This window comes from Gymnoscopelus braueri (genome assembly GCF_963280865.1).
Source record: "Gymnoscopelus braueri genome assembly, chromosome: 4".
Classification (NCBI taxonomy): domain Eukaryota; kingdom Metazoa; phylum Chordata; class Actinopteri; order Myctophiformes; family Myctophidae; genus Gymnoscopelus; species Gymnoscopelus braueri.
The window spans coordinates 28,220,620-28,239,572 of NC_137605.1; the positions used below are offsets into that span (position 1 = coordinate 28,220,620).

General features: G+C 41.9%; 1 protein-coding gene across 1 annotated transcript in view; it reads left to right on the forward strand.

Annotated features, from left to right (window-relative positions):
- Nucleotides 1-18,953, forward strand: part of thsd7ab (thrombospondin, type I, domain containing 7Ab) — a 135,174-nt gene that overhangs the window by 64,826 nt on the left and 51,395 nt on the right. The window contains exons 3-8 of the mRNA XM_080427003.1: nt 1,365-1,613; nt 3,139-3,323; nt 5,757-5,858; nt 11,261-11,416; nt 13,240-13,443; nt 17,766-17,960. Coding sequence (XP_080283129.1) covers nt 1,365-1,613; nt 3,139-3,323; nt 5,757-5,858; nt 11,261-11,416; nt 13,240-13,443; nt 17,766-17,960 — 1,091 coding nt within the window. The remainder of the gene's footprint in view (nt 1-1,364; nt 1,614-3,138; nt 3,324-5,756; nt 5,859-11,260; nt 11,417-13,239; nt 13,444-17,765; nt 17,961-18,953) is intronic.

Here is an 18,953-nt window from a genome sequence, read left to right on the forward strand (position 1 = left end):
TCCAGGATTGAATGGGTTAACTGCTAAATACTAGTGGAATGATTAAAAGATGGCTGTCAGTGATAGATTACCCATGGTTTGTGGCATGGACTTAACACACGAAGACATAAATATACCTTGCGTGTTAGATTTTATTACTGATATGAAACTGATTATGCAGTGATCGTGGTAATGAGACTACAGCAACTGACAAATTACAGTGCCAGTTAGTGGCTCATATTCTTTTGTCAGTGTGGTCAAGGACACTGCTCTGCTGGATCCACTTGCTCACCAGGACTAGATCACCAGGACTAGATCACAACCTTCTGTTCCAACACATTTTCACCTTTACAACTTTCCCAATATTTTGTCTCAATTAAATGAGAAAGGATGCTTTTTAAAAGAAAGAAATGAGAACCTCCTCACCTTGTAATTAAAAAAAAGCCTTTTCATTTACAAGGTACTGCTAAGTATACAGGCTTACTAACGTTTCGATGCCAAGTACATCTTTATCAGACCATTAAATGGCTTTATATTTACAAGGTGCCAAGTATACAGGTTGACTAACGTTTTGATGCCAAGTGCATCTTCATCAGAGTCATGAGACTAAGATGCTCTTGGCATTGAAACGTTATTCAACCTGTATACTGTACTTATACTGTACTGTACACCTTTTAAATACAAAGGCATTTAATCGTCCGAGATGCTCCAGTGCTTTATTCCTCTTATCTGCTGCTGTGTCCTGCTCCTGTGCTGCACATGACCTGCCATTAACTGTTTGATTCGAGGTTGAACCCCTTTCTTATTGTTTAAAGCAGCACTATATGTGACTTTCCTCTTCTACCCCGGATTTGAACCTGGTTTCCTGCACGAGCGCTGACATTTTTTACCATTGAGCTAGAGGCAGCATGCTTGCTCTGGTGATAAATTGAATCTTGGCCATCAAGTCAGAATTCTTGTCAGATCCTGTATCTAGGCGAGACATGACCTTTGACACAATCTAAATCTAGAAGAGCAGGGAGACCAAATACAACCACCCCAATTGTATACATTATATTGCATTAACATTCTCTACGCTACAGAATGGACAAAAAATATATTTTATTCATAAATTGTATTCTGGGGAAAACTTTTGCAGAAAATGTGCCGCAACGCAACGTGTTGTAAGCTTGTAGATCGCCGATTTTCAGTGAAGATATTGTAGAGCGAAAACAGAAAAGACACAAATATAGAGCCCCGAGGCTGAGGGACCCTATACGCTCAACAACGTATAGGGTGTAAGTGCTTAAAGCACACCGTCTTAACTCGGGCAATAGGCACACCATTTTCACCTCAGCCCACCTCACCATACTGTACCGCCCCTGCCACCCCCTCTTTTTTCACAGGCTGTGTACGCCAAGGGACCTTCCGCCAATGGTCCAATCATGCGTCCTCCCTAAGGACTGCCAGCTGACTGAGTGGGCGGAATGGGGCCCCTGCTCCAAGACCTGTGTGGAGCCCCAGGCCCCCAGTGGCACGCGCTCCAGAAGCCGACATGTGCTCCAGTTCCCCACGGGAGAAGGGGAACAGTGCCCTCCTCTGGAGGAGGTGGAGCCATGCGAACCCCAGGGCGACGGAGTGCCTCCTTGTCCCAGGTGAGTGTCACTGTATGAGCATGGGTGGGAGGGGGGGCGTGTATGCACTGAGCAAGTGATGGCTTTGGGCCTTGTTGAGAACAAGCATCCATTTCTCTGCTTATGCTGAAAGCAGGGTTCGATTTGTAAATAAAAAGGGAAAACAACTATTTTTGATTTACGGTATTTTATTTTTTAGAAAAAAACAATATTTTAGGCCAGGGTTAATGTGGTTAACATACATCTTAAATGGTTAAATCTGATATTATCAAACAAATATCAAACATATCCCAAATGTATTCAGACTTAGCAGAAGCAAGATATCCCCCAAAACCATATCCCCACCAGAGATACAATTGAATGACTAGAGACAGGAATATCAATAGCAGACGCATCATTTCTCCACATCACCCCTATTAAATCAAACCCCACAGTAGCTAAAAGTATTGCGAACTAGGAGTGCAAGCTTGGGTTGAACAGAAATAGAAATGCATCTTGGTATAGATGGGAATAATACCCTCCATCTTCGTAATGCATTCTTTAACTACCACTAAAAAACCTACAACAGGGATTTGTTCTAAATTCCTGTGTAGGCAGGGAGCACAGTGGCATTGTAAGTGTTTACACTTAAAGCCAGACTGAGGCTATACACTCTTCCTGTTGATTTCCCTTTATCCACATCGGCAAGCTAATTTGCTCTCCTGGGTGGCCCATGGGTGAGTACTGTATGTGAGCACGTCTGTCGGTGCGTGCGTGCGTACGTGCGTGCGTGCGTGCGTGCGTGCGTGCGTGCGTGCGTGCGTGCGTGCGTGCGTGCGTGCGCGCGTGCGCGCGTGTGCGTGCGTGCGTGCGTGCGTGTGTGCGTGTGTGTGTGTGTGTGTGTGTGCGACAGCATATGGAGACAGATTAGAATAAGAGTTTGGACCGGTGCCAGGCACAAAGTAGAGACAAATGGAGGGAGACTGCAAGGATATTTGAGTCACACACAGACATGCTCACACACATACACATGCACACACACAGATGGCCTTCATTCCCAAAGTTTCATCATATAATGTCTTTTCAGAGATTGCCAGTGTTTCGAACTTCTCCCACTTGTGACTTAAAAATAAGTAGAATATATTTATTTCACTTACTGTCTTCATAGCCCCAAAAATGCAATTTCTCACATACATTTCTGGTAGTGTTTCTTTTGTAATGATTTTATACTCTACTCTTAGTTTGTCCTTGCTGGTGCCTCCCAAGCATTAAAGGACAACAACGCAGACTTGTTAAACAGTGAGCCCTCATTTTTCACACCACAAAGAAGCAATATCATGTTTTTAAGAAACTACAAAGAGGCACACTCATCATTACCGTCAATGTGTTCAAAGCTTGACAACCAAAAGGCTACGATACATGCACAGCAACAGCCAGGAAGGAAATTAGTTGTCACTTTGCTTCTTCATTTTTTAACCTAGATTTTCGAGAGGTTTGAATATTGTTTGATGCCCTTCCTCCCTCCCGCTCCCCTTTTGTCACCTCTTGCTTCTTCGTTCTCTTCCAGTTACACTTGGAGAACCACGGAGTGGAGTGACTGCCGCGTGGACTCGTTGCTGAGCCAACAGGACCGGCGGCGCAGTAACCAGACGGGGCTGTGTGGAGGTGGCCTACAGACCAGGGAAGTTTACTGTGTACTGGCCAATGCTGAGCTCCTGACATACCTCAATGACCTGAGAGAAAAAGACAAAGGTAAAAGGCCACAGTCAATCCAATCTAAGCACCTGTGTGACTGTGAGGTCACTGGCCTCATGCAATATCCTGGTCAGGGCTGGTGAACAAATCACCTTTTTGGTTTCCTCAGAATAGTGGTGTGTTGATGTATCACCCAGGTACTGACTTGCATGACTTGGATTAAATAACCATGTCCATGAGACTGTTTTCCCTCTTCTCTCTGTCTGCTGTCTGCTGCTCAGTCGCCAGGTGGTTTGGGGTCCGGGACCCTGTGTTCCGGGTTTGCACACCTTCACCTTACTGTTCAGATGTCTGTGTTGCTTTGATATTTCTCTTGCTATTTGACCATAAAGAGGCAGGGCAGTTGTTCACCCACTTGAATTATGCCAGCGAGTTTATCCACTCATGTCTCCTGGCGGGAACCTTGTTTTGCGCAGGAAGTGCCAATAAGGCCCCTGTTTCTGCCACTTGTCAGGCCAGCTTAGAGTCAAAGCTGCCCTCTTATAGAGAAGTGTTAAAGACATTAGCTGGGACTGAGCTTATGGAGAACAACTGTGGCAGTTGCATGAGAGAGGGTGTGAAGTACACTTGCCATATGTACCCAAGGAGATTGTCCTGTCCTATAGCTGCAAGAAAACTGGGAAGTTGAGTTCATCTAACATTAAATGCATTTGCTTAAGTTCTTACATTAAGTTCTTGGTTATGTTCTGTACAGTATAACATTATGCTGTTAAATGCTGTTAACATATAGCCTTGTTATAGGAATGTTTACATCAGTGTGTAGTTTAAGGTGTTCAGTGAAGTTAATGTCAAATATGTACATCCGTGTTCTAATGTTAAATGTGTTCAGTGGGATTCCAATGTCAGTGTGCATCCAAGAGTGAAATGTCAGATACTGTATATCAGTTTAAAAGGTGTTACTGTATACTGTACGCTGTAGGTATCATGTAGAAGAGAGAAGAAAGTGTGAACTAAGTGAAGCAATGGTGGTTCATGGAATGATTTCTGTAGGCACGGTCTCAGCTAATTTATCTGGGGACCTGGAGTGAATGGATTAGTCTGTCTGTTTCTCCCTCTCCTAGCCCTTTCTCTGTCTCTCTCTCTCTCTCTCTCTCTCTCTCTCTCTCTCTCTCTCTCTCTCTCTCTCTCTCTCCCCATCCCTCTCTTCTCTCTCTCCTTGTCTCTTTGTCTGCCTCTCTCTCTGTGTCTGTCTGTCTGTCTCTCTCTCTAGCACTACAGGGAGGATAAACAAAGCACATGTGGGCGGAATGAAAGTAGAGCAGTCATACATGTTAAAGTACACATTACTTCCATACAGTACTGAAAAATTCATACCAGTATGTACATATGGAGTGCTGTTGCTAGGGCTTTGCGATGCAATAAAGTATGTGTGTCTGTGTGTCCAAGACTGTGGGCAGTTACTGTATGTGGCTGTGCGCTGGCACACATATGCACACACGTTGGGGGTAGTAAAAAAAAAAAGGGTGTTCTTATCTGCCTGGTGCAGGATTTGTCTTCCTTCCATTGGGGGGTTATCACCCAGCATACTGCTGAGACAGAGAGACAGACAGTGGCTCACTGAAGTCTGCTGCAACTATTTATTTTTTCTCTCTCTCTATCTCCTTCCCTCTTTCTGTGGCTCTCTTTCATAACATCATGCGACGTGGTTAAAGGAACCCCCAGGTGAACATGTGGAATCAGCTTACCACCTCCCAAATCCTAAGCGATCAACACCTTAATCAGCGTGCAGGGAAATGCAGCTTTTTTCACCTTAGTTCAGTATCCACTGCCTGTGCAATGTTCCTTCAGGGTTACTTAGACATGGCTTTTGGAACTAGTAAGCACTATGGCAGATAGGGAGCTGCTTGCCCACCTGCGGAACACGTCTACTCAAGTAGATTCATTGATCCTCATGCCATCTTGCACAAGGCATTCACCGCCTAAATTGAATGCGAGTGTTTAACTTTAGGAATGTGAAGTAGAGTTTTTTATTTTACTTCAGCACAGCTGAATAAGCAGAATAAGCTGTTTGGCATTGGCAGAGAAGATATGGCAAATTTTTCAGGGGTCCAACCCACATACTCAGCTGTGCTGTTCCTTACAAATGGGGCACCATTTAAACGGGAAATAAACAGGCTTTCCAATGGTATAAAAGTTATTGCCAAGAAGCATTGTTACAACAGAGACATAATCTACCAATCACAAATTTCGACATTGTGTGCTCCGTGAACTTGTGCCACCCTGCAGAGTGAATAAAGGTTAAAGAGAAACATGGCGGCTATATGCCCTGCATCCTCCCCTCTATTAGTTGCAATCAGCGGTAGTTGCCCTAGCATTTAGTCTCTGTCTCTCTCTAATGGGCTTGTCTCCCCACACTGTGTTTGTTTGTCTGTGGCTCTCTCTCCCTGGTGTGTGTCTATAGCTAATAGTGCTATCTCCCTGTAATTGCAGCGGGTCAGACCCAAACACAGCAGAAGCCTAGTGCCCCCCCTCTCCAAACACAGCAGAAGCCTAGTGCCCCCCCTCTCCTCTCCATCACCTTCCAGATCACAGGTAGGTGCTTTTAGTCAAGCTGTTGCATCGATACCATGCCTTGCTCACCCACTTTCTGCTCCCCAGGCGTATTACTAAACTTTAAAAGGATCTCTGGGTAGCTCAGTTGGTAGAGCACTTACTTTTGGACTACAAGGTTCTGGGTTCGATCCTGGTAATGCTCAGCGTATGAGTAGCACGGCTTGGGTAAGTCCTGCAGTAAGTACTGAGAGCTGATGGTATAGGTGTTGCAATCCATATCCCAGGGGTGTTGCACAATGAAAAGGGAATAGATACCCTTGATCTTGGCTGATACCAATAAGCCACCCGACCTATTTATTAGTAAGTCTAGTAGTCTACTGTTTTATTAGTAAGACTTTAGTCTCATTATTTAGTGTTATTAGTAAGTCTTACTAAGTCATGTATGCTCTTGCTTGCCACTTTGTCTTCCCTTCCCTCAGTTCCCTTGCCTTTATATATTCCCTTTTCTCTTGTTTTACTTTTCATTTATTTCCTTGCTTCTCCTTCCCTCTTCTCCTCTCCCTATTTTCTCCTGATAATGGAATTCAGTGAAATAATGAATTATAGTGTGAAGGTAATATTTCATATATCGATCATCATAACAGTTTTTCTTTAGGTTCTCCCAAACACTGCAATGCAGTAGATTTATACTGGCATACCTTGACAGAGTCAGATGTACAAACAGTTTCAAGAGGGCTGCCTGTCTAATGTAAAAAGAAATGTGGGATATTAGAACAAAGTTCCCTATTCTGCTGGAAAATGTCAGGCAGACAAAGGCAACGTTCCCTCTCAAAAATAATATTCAAAGCACGTGTCAGATGTGTCACGCCTCACTTTTGTAAGGGATTTTTTTTTATCCGATGTCAGTTCAGTATAACAGTACTTTGTGTAGAATGGACCACAGGAAAAAGGAGGCATAGAAGTAAAGTAGTAAGTAGCCTTGGAAACCAATGGTTCCTAAGTCATGTGGCCAATAGGCAGCGGTGGAAAAAGTAATGTTTTACTCAAGTAGAAGTATCAATACTGCAATGTAGAAGTCCCGTATTCAAAATGTACTTGAGTAAAAGTACAAAAGTATCGGCATCAAAATATACTTAAGGTACCAAAGGTAAAAGTACTCATTGTGCAGAATGTCCCATTTCACTAGTTCAAAATGTAAAATAGCCGATCTACAAGCTCACAATGCGTCGCATTGTGACGCATTGTGGGCTTGTAGATCAGCTATTTTCAAATGGCCGAAATATATATACGGCGGTGGTTAGTGTGTTTTATCATAATAATCCAAATCTACAAAGTAACTAGTAACTAAAGTTGTCATATAACTGTAGTGGAGTAAAAGTAGAATATTTTCCTTGAGATGTAGTGGAGTAGAAGTAAAAGCATTGAAAATTGTAAATACTGAAGAACCTTAAGTACTGTACTTGAATAAATGTACTCAGTTACTTTACACCACTGCATGTGGCCAATAGGTCAGGAACCTATCCCCTGTTTACGTAGCGAATGGCAGCTTGATGTAGAATTACATCCTCTGGACATGACACTAGTTCAGTATGTCGCAGGGACTTACCCCCCAATCCAACCTGCTGAGTGTCAAGCAGGGAGGCACCGATTTTTACAGTCCTGGCTTGCTTTGACTCGACCGGGGATTGAGGGCGTCTTAGGGCGGACACTCTAACCACAAAGCCACGGAGCTGGTTTAGAACAGGAATGCTACGGTTGAAGTGGTTAACAGACCTTGGCCGTGGGTGAAGGCTTGTACTGTCTATTGTTCAGTACACTGAAATGACATGATTTTTAAGTATGCAAAAATGTGTCCCAAAGTGAGTAGACTTAAAAACACAATATTTCTGTGGTGTTCTATTACAGAGGCATTCATTTAAACTGAAATATAATACTGTAAGCTCAGTGGTGCAAACTACGTTCTCACACAGACAGTCGAATGTCTCTTTTAGGTGTACTGAGAGATTCTTTAGAATCCATGCTGAATATTAAATCATATATTCAAGCAAATACTGCTCTCAATAAGAATGAGAGCAGTATTTGCGGTCTTTATATTAATGACCATTTCCATGACTACGCCTCTTTCCAATGCATCTCCATCTAATTGTTGGTGTAGGAGTCCTCATGACCGCGTTCATTTAAAGGACGACTTCACCCATTTTCAACCTATCTTCATATAATTGGTCCTCACTAATGCCCATGATAATATGGTACAATTTTTGTCTACTTGGTCTGTGTCTGTGAGGAGGGCTGTGGACAGTTCAGAAACCTGCCTACCAGTGACATCATCGATGGGGAATTGAAGCTAATAGAAACTGCAGGCTTTCTATTCCTGGAAAGTTAACTTTGGCTTCCATTATAGTGCTATAATGGAAGCCATTGTTCTCGCATTAATAACAATAAAAAAAAGGTGAAATCTTGTTTGAAAAATAAAACCTGCCTAATGATGATGTCACTGGTAGGCGAGTTTCTGAACTGTAGACAGCCCTCCTCTGAGACACAGAGTGAGTAGAATGTTTTACATTTTGTCATGAGCATTAGTGAAGACAAATTATATGATGATAGGTTGAAAATGGGTGAAGTCGTCCTGTAAATATTCCACAAGTAAAATAATGCTGCGCTTAAGTCCCTAGCAATCCAATACATCAGATTTACTGTGCCTTTTCATTCTGAACTACAGTCAAAGGCATTAAATATATGGCCAATAGAACCTGTGCTGGTTCTGTATAAATGACATGGGAATAATGAGCATAGCATAAGAAACCTGATTTGACAGCAATTAATATTGTCTTATGCTTATGTACTGTATGTTGTCTATTCAGAATGTAGTTTACATAAAGTAGGCCATCAACAGGAATTCAATAAACAATTTCACTGAATATATGGGCATAACATACAGTACTACAGTGACAGCATCAATGACAACTCTTCTTAAGACACTTTACTTTCAAGTTAATATTAATTCAATTTAATTTGGTCAGTGGAATAACTTGATAAATGTTGGATAAAAGTAGGCTATTCTTTTGGGATCATTGGCTCCCCATAGCTGTTGGGCATTTTACCTGAACGGCTCATTATTGCCTTCAACTGAATTGGAGTGTCAACTATATATAGAGGAGGATCTACTTACGACACTTCCACTCCACACACAGTATGGTTGATATGTAAGTACAGTACATTGATATTTTTCCACACACTGTACAGTGAACACTGAACAACAGTAGGCACTCAGCGCCCCCACCCCCATGGCCCATCTCTTTGTTGCTACTGAACAGACCCTTTTATCACGCCAGCCATTTTGACAGGACGTGGATTACTACAGGCTCATCAGACCCGGTTTGTGTTACATAAAATGTGCTTTTAAGAAGAATTTGCCGTTTTACATTTCAAAAGCTGCTCTTGCCTTCTTACTCTACACTACTGGAATTATGATTCAGTTCTCCTCACTTAGTGAGACTATAAGCTCATAAGATCATGTAGGGAGGGTATAAATAACGAGCAGGGGAAGAAAGCTGTATCGTGGGTGGACCATATTACTGTAAAGGGCATAATAATAATAATAATAATAATAATAATAATAATAATAATAATAATAATAATACAACTTTATTTATATAGCACCTTTCATCACATGAATGCAGCTCAAAGTGCTTTACAGAGCAAAAAATTAATAAAGCAGAAGTGCATTACAGAAAAAGCACTTCGAGGTCAGCACTAGAAGACCTGAGGGGGCGGTTTGGAACGTATAGGCAGGAGGTCATAGAGGTAGGAAGGTGCCAGACCATTGAGAGCTAATAATTTAAAGTTGCCCTACAGTATATCCATTCAAAGAATGTTTGCTGAAAGTCATTAGCCAATTATTTCCAAGTGCAGGTGATTCCATCTTTAACCGTGTTTGTATTTGTATATAGGAAAACCTTTCTTTTCCCCCCCTTTTTAATATGAGATATCACTCTTAGGACTTCACATTGGGAATGTGAACTACTGAACGGCAGGTGGATGAATAGGTAGCAGATGGAACTTATCCATCTTTTAATAACACCTCAACAGGGTCAGATTGAAATGGCACTTTATAGCCAACTGAACAGGTGTTGGTGGAGCTGTTGGGTGATGGGTAGATTAGGATGAGAGCTGTGTGGGGAATCTCAATCTATATGGGGGAATTTCCTGTCTGAGACGGGGAGTATGAGGTATGTGGAATTGGGAATATCTTGCAATAGCTGATGCAATCGTTGGATCATACCCACGGGGACGTTTCAGTTTCTGTGTATGAGGATTGTGTGTGTTTCTTTCCAAAATGAGATATACACACTATTATAAAACACTTGCCACATACTCTTAAAAGATGATCACTATGTATTGCTCTTTAAAAATGTCAAATTATTTTGGCCTATAATTAAAACGATGGACGAAAGCCTGCTGTGTTTTTGTGCGTTTCATACAGTATGTGTGTCCCTGTCAATAAACAGAGGGTTTAGAAGTGTCAGTTAGCTGGTGCAGCCCCAGGGGTAGACAACATCTGCTGGACCCACTCTTATCAACCAGGACAACCAGAAAACAAGGTGCAGGGAGATAAGCCAGCTTTGAAGTGACACGTTGTTCGAAACCACTGCCCACCCAAGTGCACATGCAGGCACGGGTGCATAAATTTGCAAGCACACAGACACTTACTTTTGGAGACTCTTTTTATCGATGTCATTAATCAATGTGTGTTTTAACATCTAGAAACACTTGCTTCACCGTTGTCTTCAGTTAATCAAAGATAGCATCTCACCTTGTTTGTCTCCTTGTGGGAACGTACTGTAGAAGCATGTACCACAGGAATCACAGATAACACTTTGTAAATGCAAAACTGTGCAGCGTGGTAAACTTGGCACCAAATTACACCTCATAGAATATGCATGAGCTCAGATATTGTCACTGGTTTCTCACACCTTTGCTGTAGCATCCATGTACTGTATTCTTAGTCATGGCTCTGTGGAGAGTCAGTTCTGCACTGTTTTATGTGATAGTGGGATGCTGCATTGGATAATCATTACTAATTTATCATTGTGACATGCTAACAAGGGAGGGTGATGAACAAAACAAAGAAAAGTTGGAGAGAGGCATGGCAGCACTTCACAGGCAACTATTCCGTGTTTGCATCGTCTCTCTTCGGGGACTTTATGCTGGAAATAAGGGCCTGTAAGAATTAAAACAATAACTATTAATATTGTTTCCATTTCATTGTAAACATTTCTCAAATGAAAGGCGTATAATGATCAAAGAGAGACAACTTGGAAAAGGGAAACACAATTAGTCCATGGAAACCAGGGAATAGAGCCCCAAGCATTGACTTGAACAAAGCCATACAGTTTGTCTATTTTGTAAGTGTATTCTGCGTTCACTTTTCCCCCCACTAGCTTCCCGTCCAGTGGAAAACAAACTGTGTGAAGGCCTCGTCCCCAACAGGTCCCAGTTGTGCCATATCCCCTGTCCCACTGAGTGCGAGGTGTCCCCATGGCGGGCCTGGGGACCGTGCACTTTTGAAAACTGCGATGACCAAGCTGGGAAGAAAGGTACTAAGATATTGTGCTAATTGCTTACTTGATTGTTCAAATGAATGAATGTTACTGTTGAGCTTTTTTATGTTTTCTGCCTATGCCCATACTTTATTAACCACTTAAACCCCATATTGGTAACCGGAGTCCCTCAGGGCTCAATACTTGCGTCCTTATTGTTATTGTGGGGAAAGCTTTCGCTGAAAATAGCCGATCGACAAGCTCACAACGCGACGCGACGCAACGCGTCTGCCGGCCACTCTACCCCTGAGCCACTGCCGCCCCGGATGCTGGGGTTTAAGTGGTTAATGGTAGAAGACATCCTGAAGTTGCATGTCTTTCTTTTTTATGACATGGTATCAGGATATAGTTTTCACTTAAAACATCATCAAAGTTCTGTAATAAATATAGATTAGCACTGTATAGATTAGTATGTACAGTATGTAGATTAACTTTGGTTTGATGCAGGCAAGGAAGAAGGCCGGGTGATGGATATGTTTATGACATACCCATAGCCTAAATTATTCACAAAGATGATGAGAAACTGGCTTTTGATCACCCTTTCAAGTTAAGCTGCTATCTTCCCTAGGGCCATTCAAGGGTTATACAGCTGCTGACCTATAATAATACTAATACTAATACTAATAATGTATTTATATTGCACTTTTTATGTGTACAAAGCACTGAAGTAAATATAATATAATAATGTAATGTATAAAATAAAATATAAAATAATAATATTCGTTTTTTGTAAAATAGCACCCTATACCTCAAATGTGGAAGACAATTATAGGATATGGAAGAAAAAAAAAAGGTAGATAATGTGTAGCGACTTTTGTGAGAAAATGCTAAATAGCTTCAAATGTAGTTAGTCGGAAATGGGCAGGGGCCTATATGCAAGGGATAATGCATGGGGAGGTAGTCATTATTGAAATTTAAAGCCCGACAGGGTGATAATGCACCGAGGCGGAGCCGAGGTGCATTATCACCCTGAAGGGCTTTAAATTTCAATAATGACTACCTCCCCATGCATTATCCCGCTTATTACACGGCTACTTAAATACATAAATAAATAAATGGACTCAAAAGTAACAACAAAACGAAGTATTTCCTTGCTTACGGCAATGAAAGTATTCCATAAGTATTGGGCTGGGCGGACAAGTTCGCCTCGAAAAAAAATAAATTAAAAAAAGAAAACTCGCCCCAAAACACACTCGCCCCCCATTCTATATACCGCCGATTTGCCTGTAATACCGCCGGATTTGCCCCGGGGCGACTGTGTTTTGGGGCGAGCGTTTTGGTATTCCCCCGTCGATGCGCCACGATAAACAAGGAAGTGCAGTGGATCAAATAGAATCACTTTTCGGTTATTGCATCGTCTATTTCTCACTTCAAATGTTTTCAAAAACATTCTTGAGAGCAACGTTTAGTTGTAAATGACATTGGTTGTTTGTTTACATGGCTGTCATGTTGGATAAAGTATAAAACCAAGCAGCGCAGGTTGGCACAGGCAGGTGTTCTGAGTCTCTGATTACACAGCGGTCCGTTATAGAGCTCATCGGTCATTATCAAGAAATAATGACCGATGACTGACCAATCAGAATCGAGCATTCAACCAAGCCGTGTAATAAAGGGAGTTGCATAACATTAGTATTGTACGACCTACAGTTCAAGGTATTGCACCAGCAAAGTTCTGGCTGCAAAAACACCAGATGTCTCCATGCAGTCAAAACCAAGATGACAACTGTCAAAATGCTGTGCTTGAAGCTTCAAAATGGAATCCCACAATCCAATGGGTTATGTCATGGTTCAAACTCACAAAATGTTCCTCTGTGCCCCAGGCTTCAGACTGCGGAGAAGGCAGGTCACCAACAAGCCAACAGGAGGGCCAGGAAACTGTCCCCACCTGGTGGAGGCAGTCCCGTGTGATGACCCCAGTTGTTATTATTGGCGAGTGGTCAGTCTGGCTCAGTGTCTCCCTGATGACGGGAAGTCTTGTGGCCTTGGGACACAGATGCCAGAGGTCCAGTGTGTCAACAGCAACGGTGAGATGGAAGCAACATGGCAGAGTTGTATTTGTAGAATTTGACTGTACTTATCCTACATCCTACATATCATTTTAGAAATGTCAGTCAGTCAGTTCTCCTTGGTTCTCCTCAGTGGCTTAAGCAATTGCTCTGCACTTGCATATGGCCATTGATCATTAGCATATGCACACGGTGAGGAAGACCCTTTTTCTCTTCGTCACAGTTTAAGATGTTCATTTGCGTTTTGCTGTAAACAACGGACATTCTGAGTTCGCCTCGGCCGATGGGACTGTCGTCATGGTTACAGCCCCCCAACCTATGGGATCTGTGTGTGTGTTCGCGACGGGTCGCGCGCGCGTGTGTGTGTGTGTGTGTGTGTGTGTGTGTGTGTGTGTGTGTGTGTGTGTGTTAGGGATGGCCAACCGATAACCGTTAACCGTTAAGAAATCGACAACCGATTGATACTAACGATTAAAATTAATCGTAAAAAATAAAAATAATAATAAGATAAATGATGTTGTACAAATATGAATGTGAATGTTAAAATTAATCGTAAAAAAATAAAATAATAATAAGATAAATGATGTTGTACAAATATGAATGTGAATGTTAAATACCTACAGTAATCTTTCATAGTTTAAAAAAAATGTCTATGTCTGAACCTCAATTATTAATTAATAGGCGTGGTGTGGGAGAAAATGCTTGTAATTAAATGAGTGTTAAGGGTTTAGATTTTTTTTTTAAGGGACAAAACTTTTTTTTATTGTTTTTTGCAACCTGCAACCACACGTAACTTCCACTTTATTCTTCTTCTTCCTCGTCTTTGTATTGGTATTGTTTGTGTTGGAGCGCCTCAGTGCGGCTGCAGAGTTCATGTGTAACCTCTTCCAGAGAGAGCTAGAGACACTAGAATCTCTGCTGGAGACACAAAACAAACTGTGTAGACTTGGCCCTTTGAAATAAAATGTATTTTGGCCCTTAAAAAAAAAAAAAAAAAAAGTTAATTAATGTAATTAATCGGTAAGGCCTAACGGTAACCTGTTAATAAAATGTCTCCATTTGGCCATCCCTAGTGTGTGTGTGTGTGTGTGTGTGTGTGTTTATGAGCGGGTGTTTGTGTGTGTTCTCTGTGGCGACGGGACGCGCGTGCTTGTGTGTGTGTTGCAGGTACCAAGTACAAAGTCACTTTCCATCCCTGATATACTGTCTGTGCATAGCGCATAACCCACACTGCACATTCTTTGGGTGCTCATATCCCCGGACGGGTGTGGGATATTTGAGTAAATTTTATTTTATATAGGCTACTGTGTATAACCCCAAGTCTGCAAAATCACAGGGTATGGACTAGTTATACAGTAGTTGAAGTATTACATCAAACTGCAACAAATTAATGGAGTTTTTTGTTTCTCTTGTCTTATGGAAATAATATTTGCAGCTGTTCGGATTTCTGATTTGATTTAAATGTTAAAGTTCATATTCTTAAAGGCATACTAGGTAACGTTTTCAACAAAACTAAAGTTAAATTGTATATCTTTTGTGAGTGGCAAAAGTTTCACAACACCCACTCCATGAATTTCACCCCCGGAAGCCTTTTATTTATATATTTTATATTGAACGTGGACTGGGGGGACTTTCCCGGGGAAATGACGTCATCTGGCCGGAAAACGGAGGTGGAAATGCACTGGTTTCCTGTTTGGCCAGGAACTACCGCAACGGTTTCCTGTTTGGCCAGGAACTATCGCGCTAATATCAAAAAGGAACCTCACGCTGATTTTAAGAGAATGTAGGATTAGAAGATCGAAAAAGAACAGAAAAAGAAAGCACAGCTCATGGTAACTAATGCTCCACTGGCTAAGAGAAACGATCCGTAGATAGTATAAAACAATTAAAAGATCGCTTTTTGAAACGCTTCCGGCTTCCGGTGAAAACGAATGGAATTCTGGGTAATCGAGGACGACGGAAATTGTATGCAGTGACGGTAGTGACCAGCAGAGGTTGCTAAAAATCGTTAGTTGTGAATTTGCATTGTACAACTTTAACTACTCGTGCTCTAGGTTTGGCAATTTTAGAAGGAACCATGCCATTCAAGTGTACAATATGCTAGTACCGAATTATATAAAAGATGGCTTGAGTTCCGCTTAGCCAACATGAGCCATTTATCAACTTTGTAAGGTGTTCCCTACAGTCACTCCCACTCACTCCCTATCCCTCCCCTAGTCTTTTAAACCCCTGCTTTCATGCTCGTTTAATTCGGCATTGCCACATATTACTCTCTCTCTCACTCTTACTCTGTCCCCTCGCTTTCTCCTCTTATTCCACTCCTCTTCTCTGCATGCACAATTAAGTCTTACTCACACTCAATCAAATCCATTTTCTGTGGCCCTGGGTCTCAGAGCCCCCCATGCCCTCTGCTGTTCCTGATCTTTACTGCTACTTTTATTGCTGAACATATTTCGTTTAAGGTTGTGGTGGTGCAGAGATGCTCTCAGATGCACCTTGGCTTTTTTCTAATAGCCTGCAGGCTACAGACAAAATAAGCTAGTACTTCCATTGATTTCTTTACGCAGTCCCTTTCCCATCTAGCGTGTTGTATATTGCATGCAATTTGGTCAGCGTTAAAGAAAATAAAATAGAACATGCTGTTGCAGTGGGACTCTAACTCCATTCCAAATGCACTTCATAAATCTTCACTATTTGATCCAATGCCGCAGATTTTCTCACGTAGCTCCAAATAGAGTGCTAAACATGACTAGACTACAGATCAGACGGCATACAATACATCAGCGGCTGACATTCACTGATGTTGGTTGAGTGGAATCATCCGCTGTACTGCAGTTCTAACCGAAACTCTGCGCTGTTACTCCATTCCCCCTACCTTCACTTTGGTTGATTGATCCCTCCTCCCTCCACCTTGACTCCCTTGTCTGATGAAAATTGATTTGTTTTTGCTTGAATCTTCACTCTACATTTTGCTCCAGAGATTTCTTACCCTGGTGTCAGCCATATATTTCCTTCGAGTATCATGAAAAAAACAAAAATAAAAGGCCACACAGATGGTCTCCGCACAGCAGATGGAGGTCGATACAAATGTCATTGAACTTGGTTATTGATATTCCTCATGCTGACTGGCTTCCCAGTAGATGGGGCGCTGCTTCTTCTTTGGACTCATTGAGGAACATGAAGGTTTTCCCCCTACATACAGTAGTGGGTGTTCTGTTCATTCACATTTTTCATTTAACATTAACAGTCTGAGAGCCAGCGGTGTTCCTTGTCACTTTGTATTTCCGTGACGGCACGACTTAAGTCATGATTGGTTTACTACATATTCGTCAAATTGACATCTTAATGCAAAGCCGGGCCCATTGAAGCTTTGAGGCTTCTCTCCTGTCTCCTGAAATTGTGACATCAACCTTGGAAAGAATTTCCTCCATGCATATGGAGTGCTTAGAGAAAAAAAATGTTTGGTTCATCACAGAGTGCAGAGCAGTTAAGAGCAAAGATGGAGGATATATGGGTTAATATAATCCACTTAAGGGCAATGCTGGGAGTTCATGAATAATAAATGGCCTAAAGTGTAAAATATGGGAATCCCATGTGAATTCTCTTTCCATGTACATGGCTGATTGAGATAGTGTAGAGATAAAAGTGCATTGTTATGTAAATTCTACAAATAAACTGATGGAAAAAAACCTTCTCTCAGACTACTCTACTACTCAATCGCAAAGATTGAATCAATTGCCAGGTCAATATGAAAAAGTTAAATGACTTGGATCTCTAGGCTTTGCCTAAATCAAACAGGAATATCTGATGTCAGGCATAATGGCAGTGCCACCTTTTTAAGATAATTTAAAAAAACAGGTAAACCCTATACTTCGTTGACTGAGGGTCACCCAGGAGTCTGGCCTTCTTGACTCCCCCTCTACACCTAATCTCTTTGCCGAAAATAGCCGATCTACAGTACAAGCTCCCAACGCATCACACACTGTGAGTTTGTGACGTGTTGTGAGCTTGTATGTGCTATTTTTGCACAATGTTTGCCTATTATGAGTGCAGATGTGACGCCTCCCACCCACCCCGCCTCCCACCCACCCCGCCTCCCACTCTTACTGATTGGACAGGCGCGAGAACCAATGAAATTGAATGCCGCCCTCAGAAGGCATTCCAATGAATATAAATCTGCATTATGAGTGTCCATAATAGGGACGCTAGGGTTAAGTTGTTAAATAAGTCTGTCTTTGGTACGGTCTTTGATATGCAACAAGTTCCAAGTCACTGTTTCCATTATTTACATAATAGCTGTACCTGTAATAAAAAATCATTCTTTGTTTCTACTGTACCAGGAGAGATGGTGGAGAGAGGCCTGTGTGCGTCCAGCCCATCTCCAGAGCTTGTACCCTGTGACGTGCCCTGCTCTCGGGACTGTGTCCTGAGTGACTGGACCCCCTGGTCCACATGCTCGCAAACATGCTCCAGCAAGACCATCGAGGGAAAGCAGATGAGGACTCGTTCCATTCTGGCCTACAACGCCGGGGAAGGTGAGTGCCCACTGGTGATCTGACTTTGGTGCCATCGCACAGGGAAACAGATGTAAATTAGGCCTCAGTATCAGCTTAGTCATGGCCTTTCAAGTCGTCCTTTGCTGTCACTCATCGACTGTTTGGATTTCACACTTGTCTACACGGTGTGCCTGTGCTTATCAGAAACATTCTGCTTATCTGTCCCAGTGATTATTTGTCTGCCTGAATGTATGTATACGTCTTCTCTGCCCTGACACTCATCGCTTATCTGCCTCGAAGATCCTTTTGTCTGCATAATATGACTGCCCTTTCTCTGTATGTCTGTGTTTTTGTCTGTCTGTCTCTTTGTGTCGCATTGCGAACATTTTCTTCCGTCTTATCTGGATGCATTTGGATTCCTCATAGTAACGATGATGGTAGTGGCATGGATCACAGTGATGGAGGGTAACGTTTGTGATTAGTTGTAGCTTGTGGCTGTGTGTAGCCTCTAGCGATACGTCTACGTATAGCAAAAGTAAAATTAATTGCTTATCTCTTGAGTTGTGTTAAAAACAGAGCATTATCATAACAGCCATAGGGTGAATTATAATTGGATCAGAACAAACTCAACCAAGTATTAGAGTCAGCACCAGTCTTATGGTCCATGTGAAAAATACTGTTAACTATGGTAGTTGTTCTTGGTGATTATTCTGTGATTATGCATTTTCATATACAGTATCTTGAAGCCATAACATTAACATATCCAATATCCATGTTTTCCAAAGGTCTTACCCGGGTGCCAAAGTTTCCAGAACTTTTTGGTAAATGTAACGTGAAATCACAAACTAGATAGCTGGTGATGATATAATAGTAGAATTGTGGTTGCCATTTTAAACATAGTTGTACTGTTAGTCTGCGCCAATGTTATTATTGTATTGGTTAAGAGACAAAGTGGGGTGAAAAAAAAAACGTTCTTAACCAGTGCAAAAACTCATGTTGCAGCATAAACATGAGAAACTATTTTGAGAAATG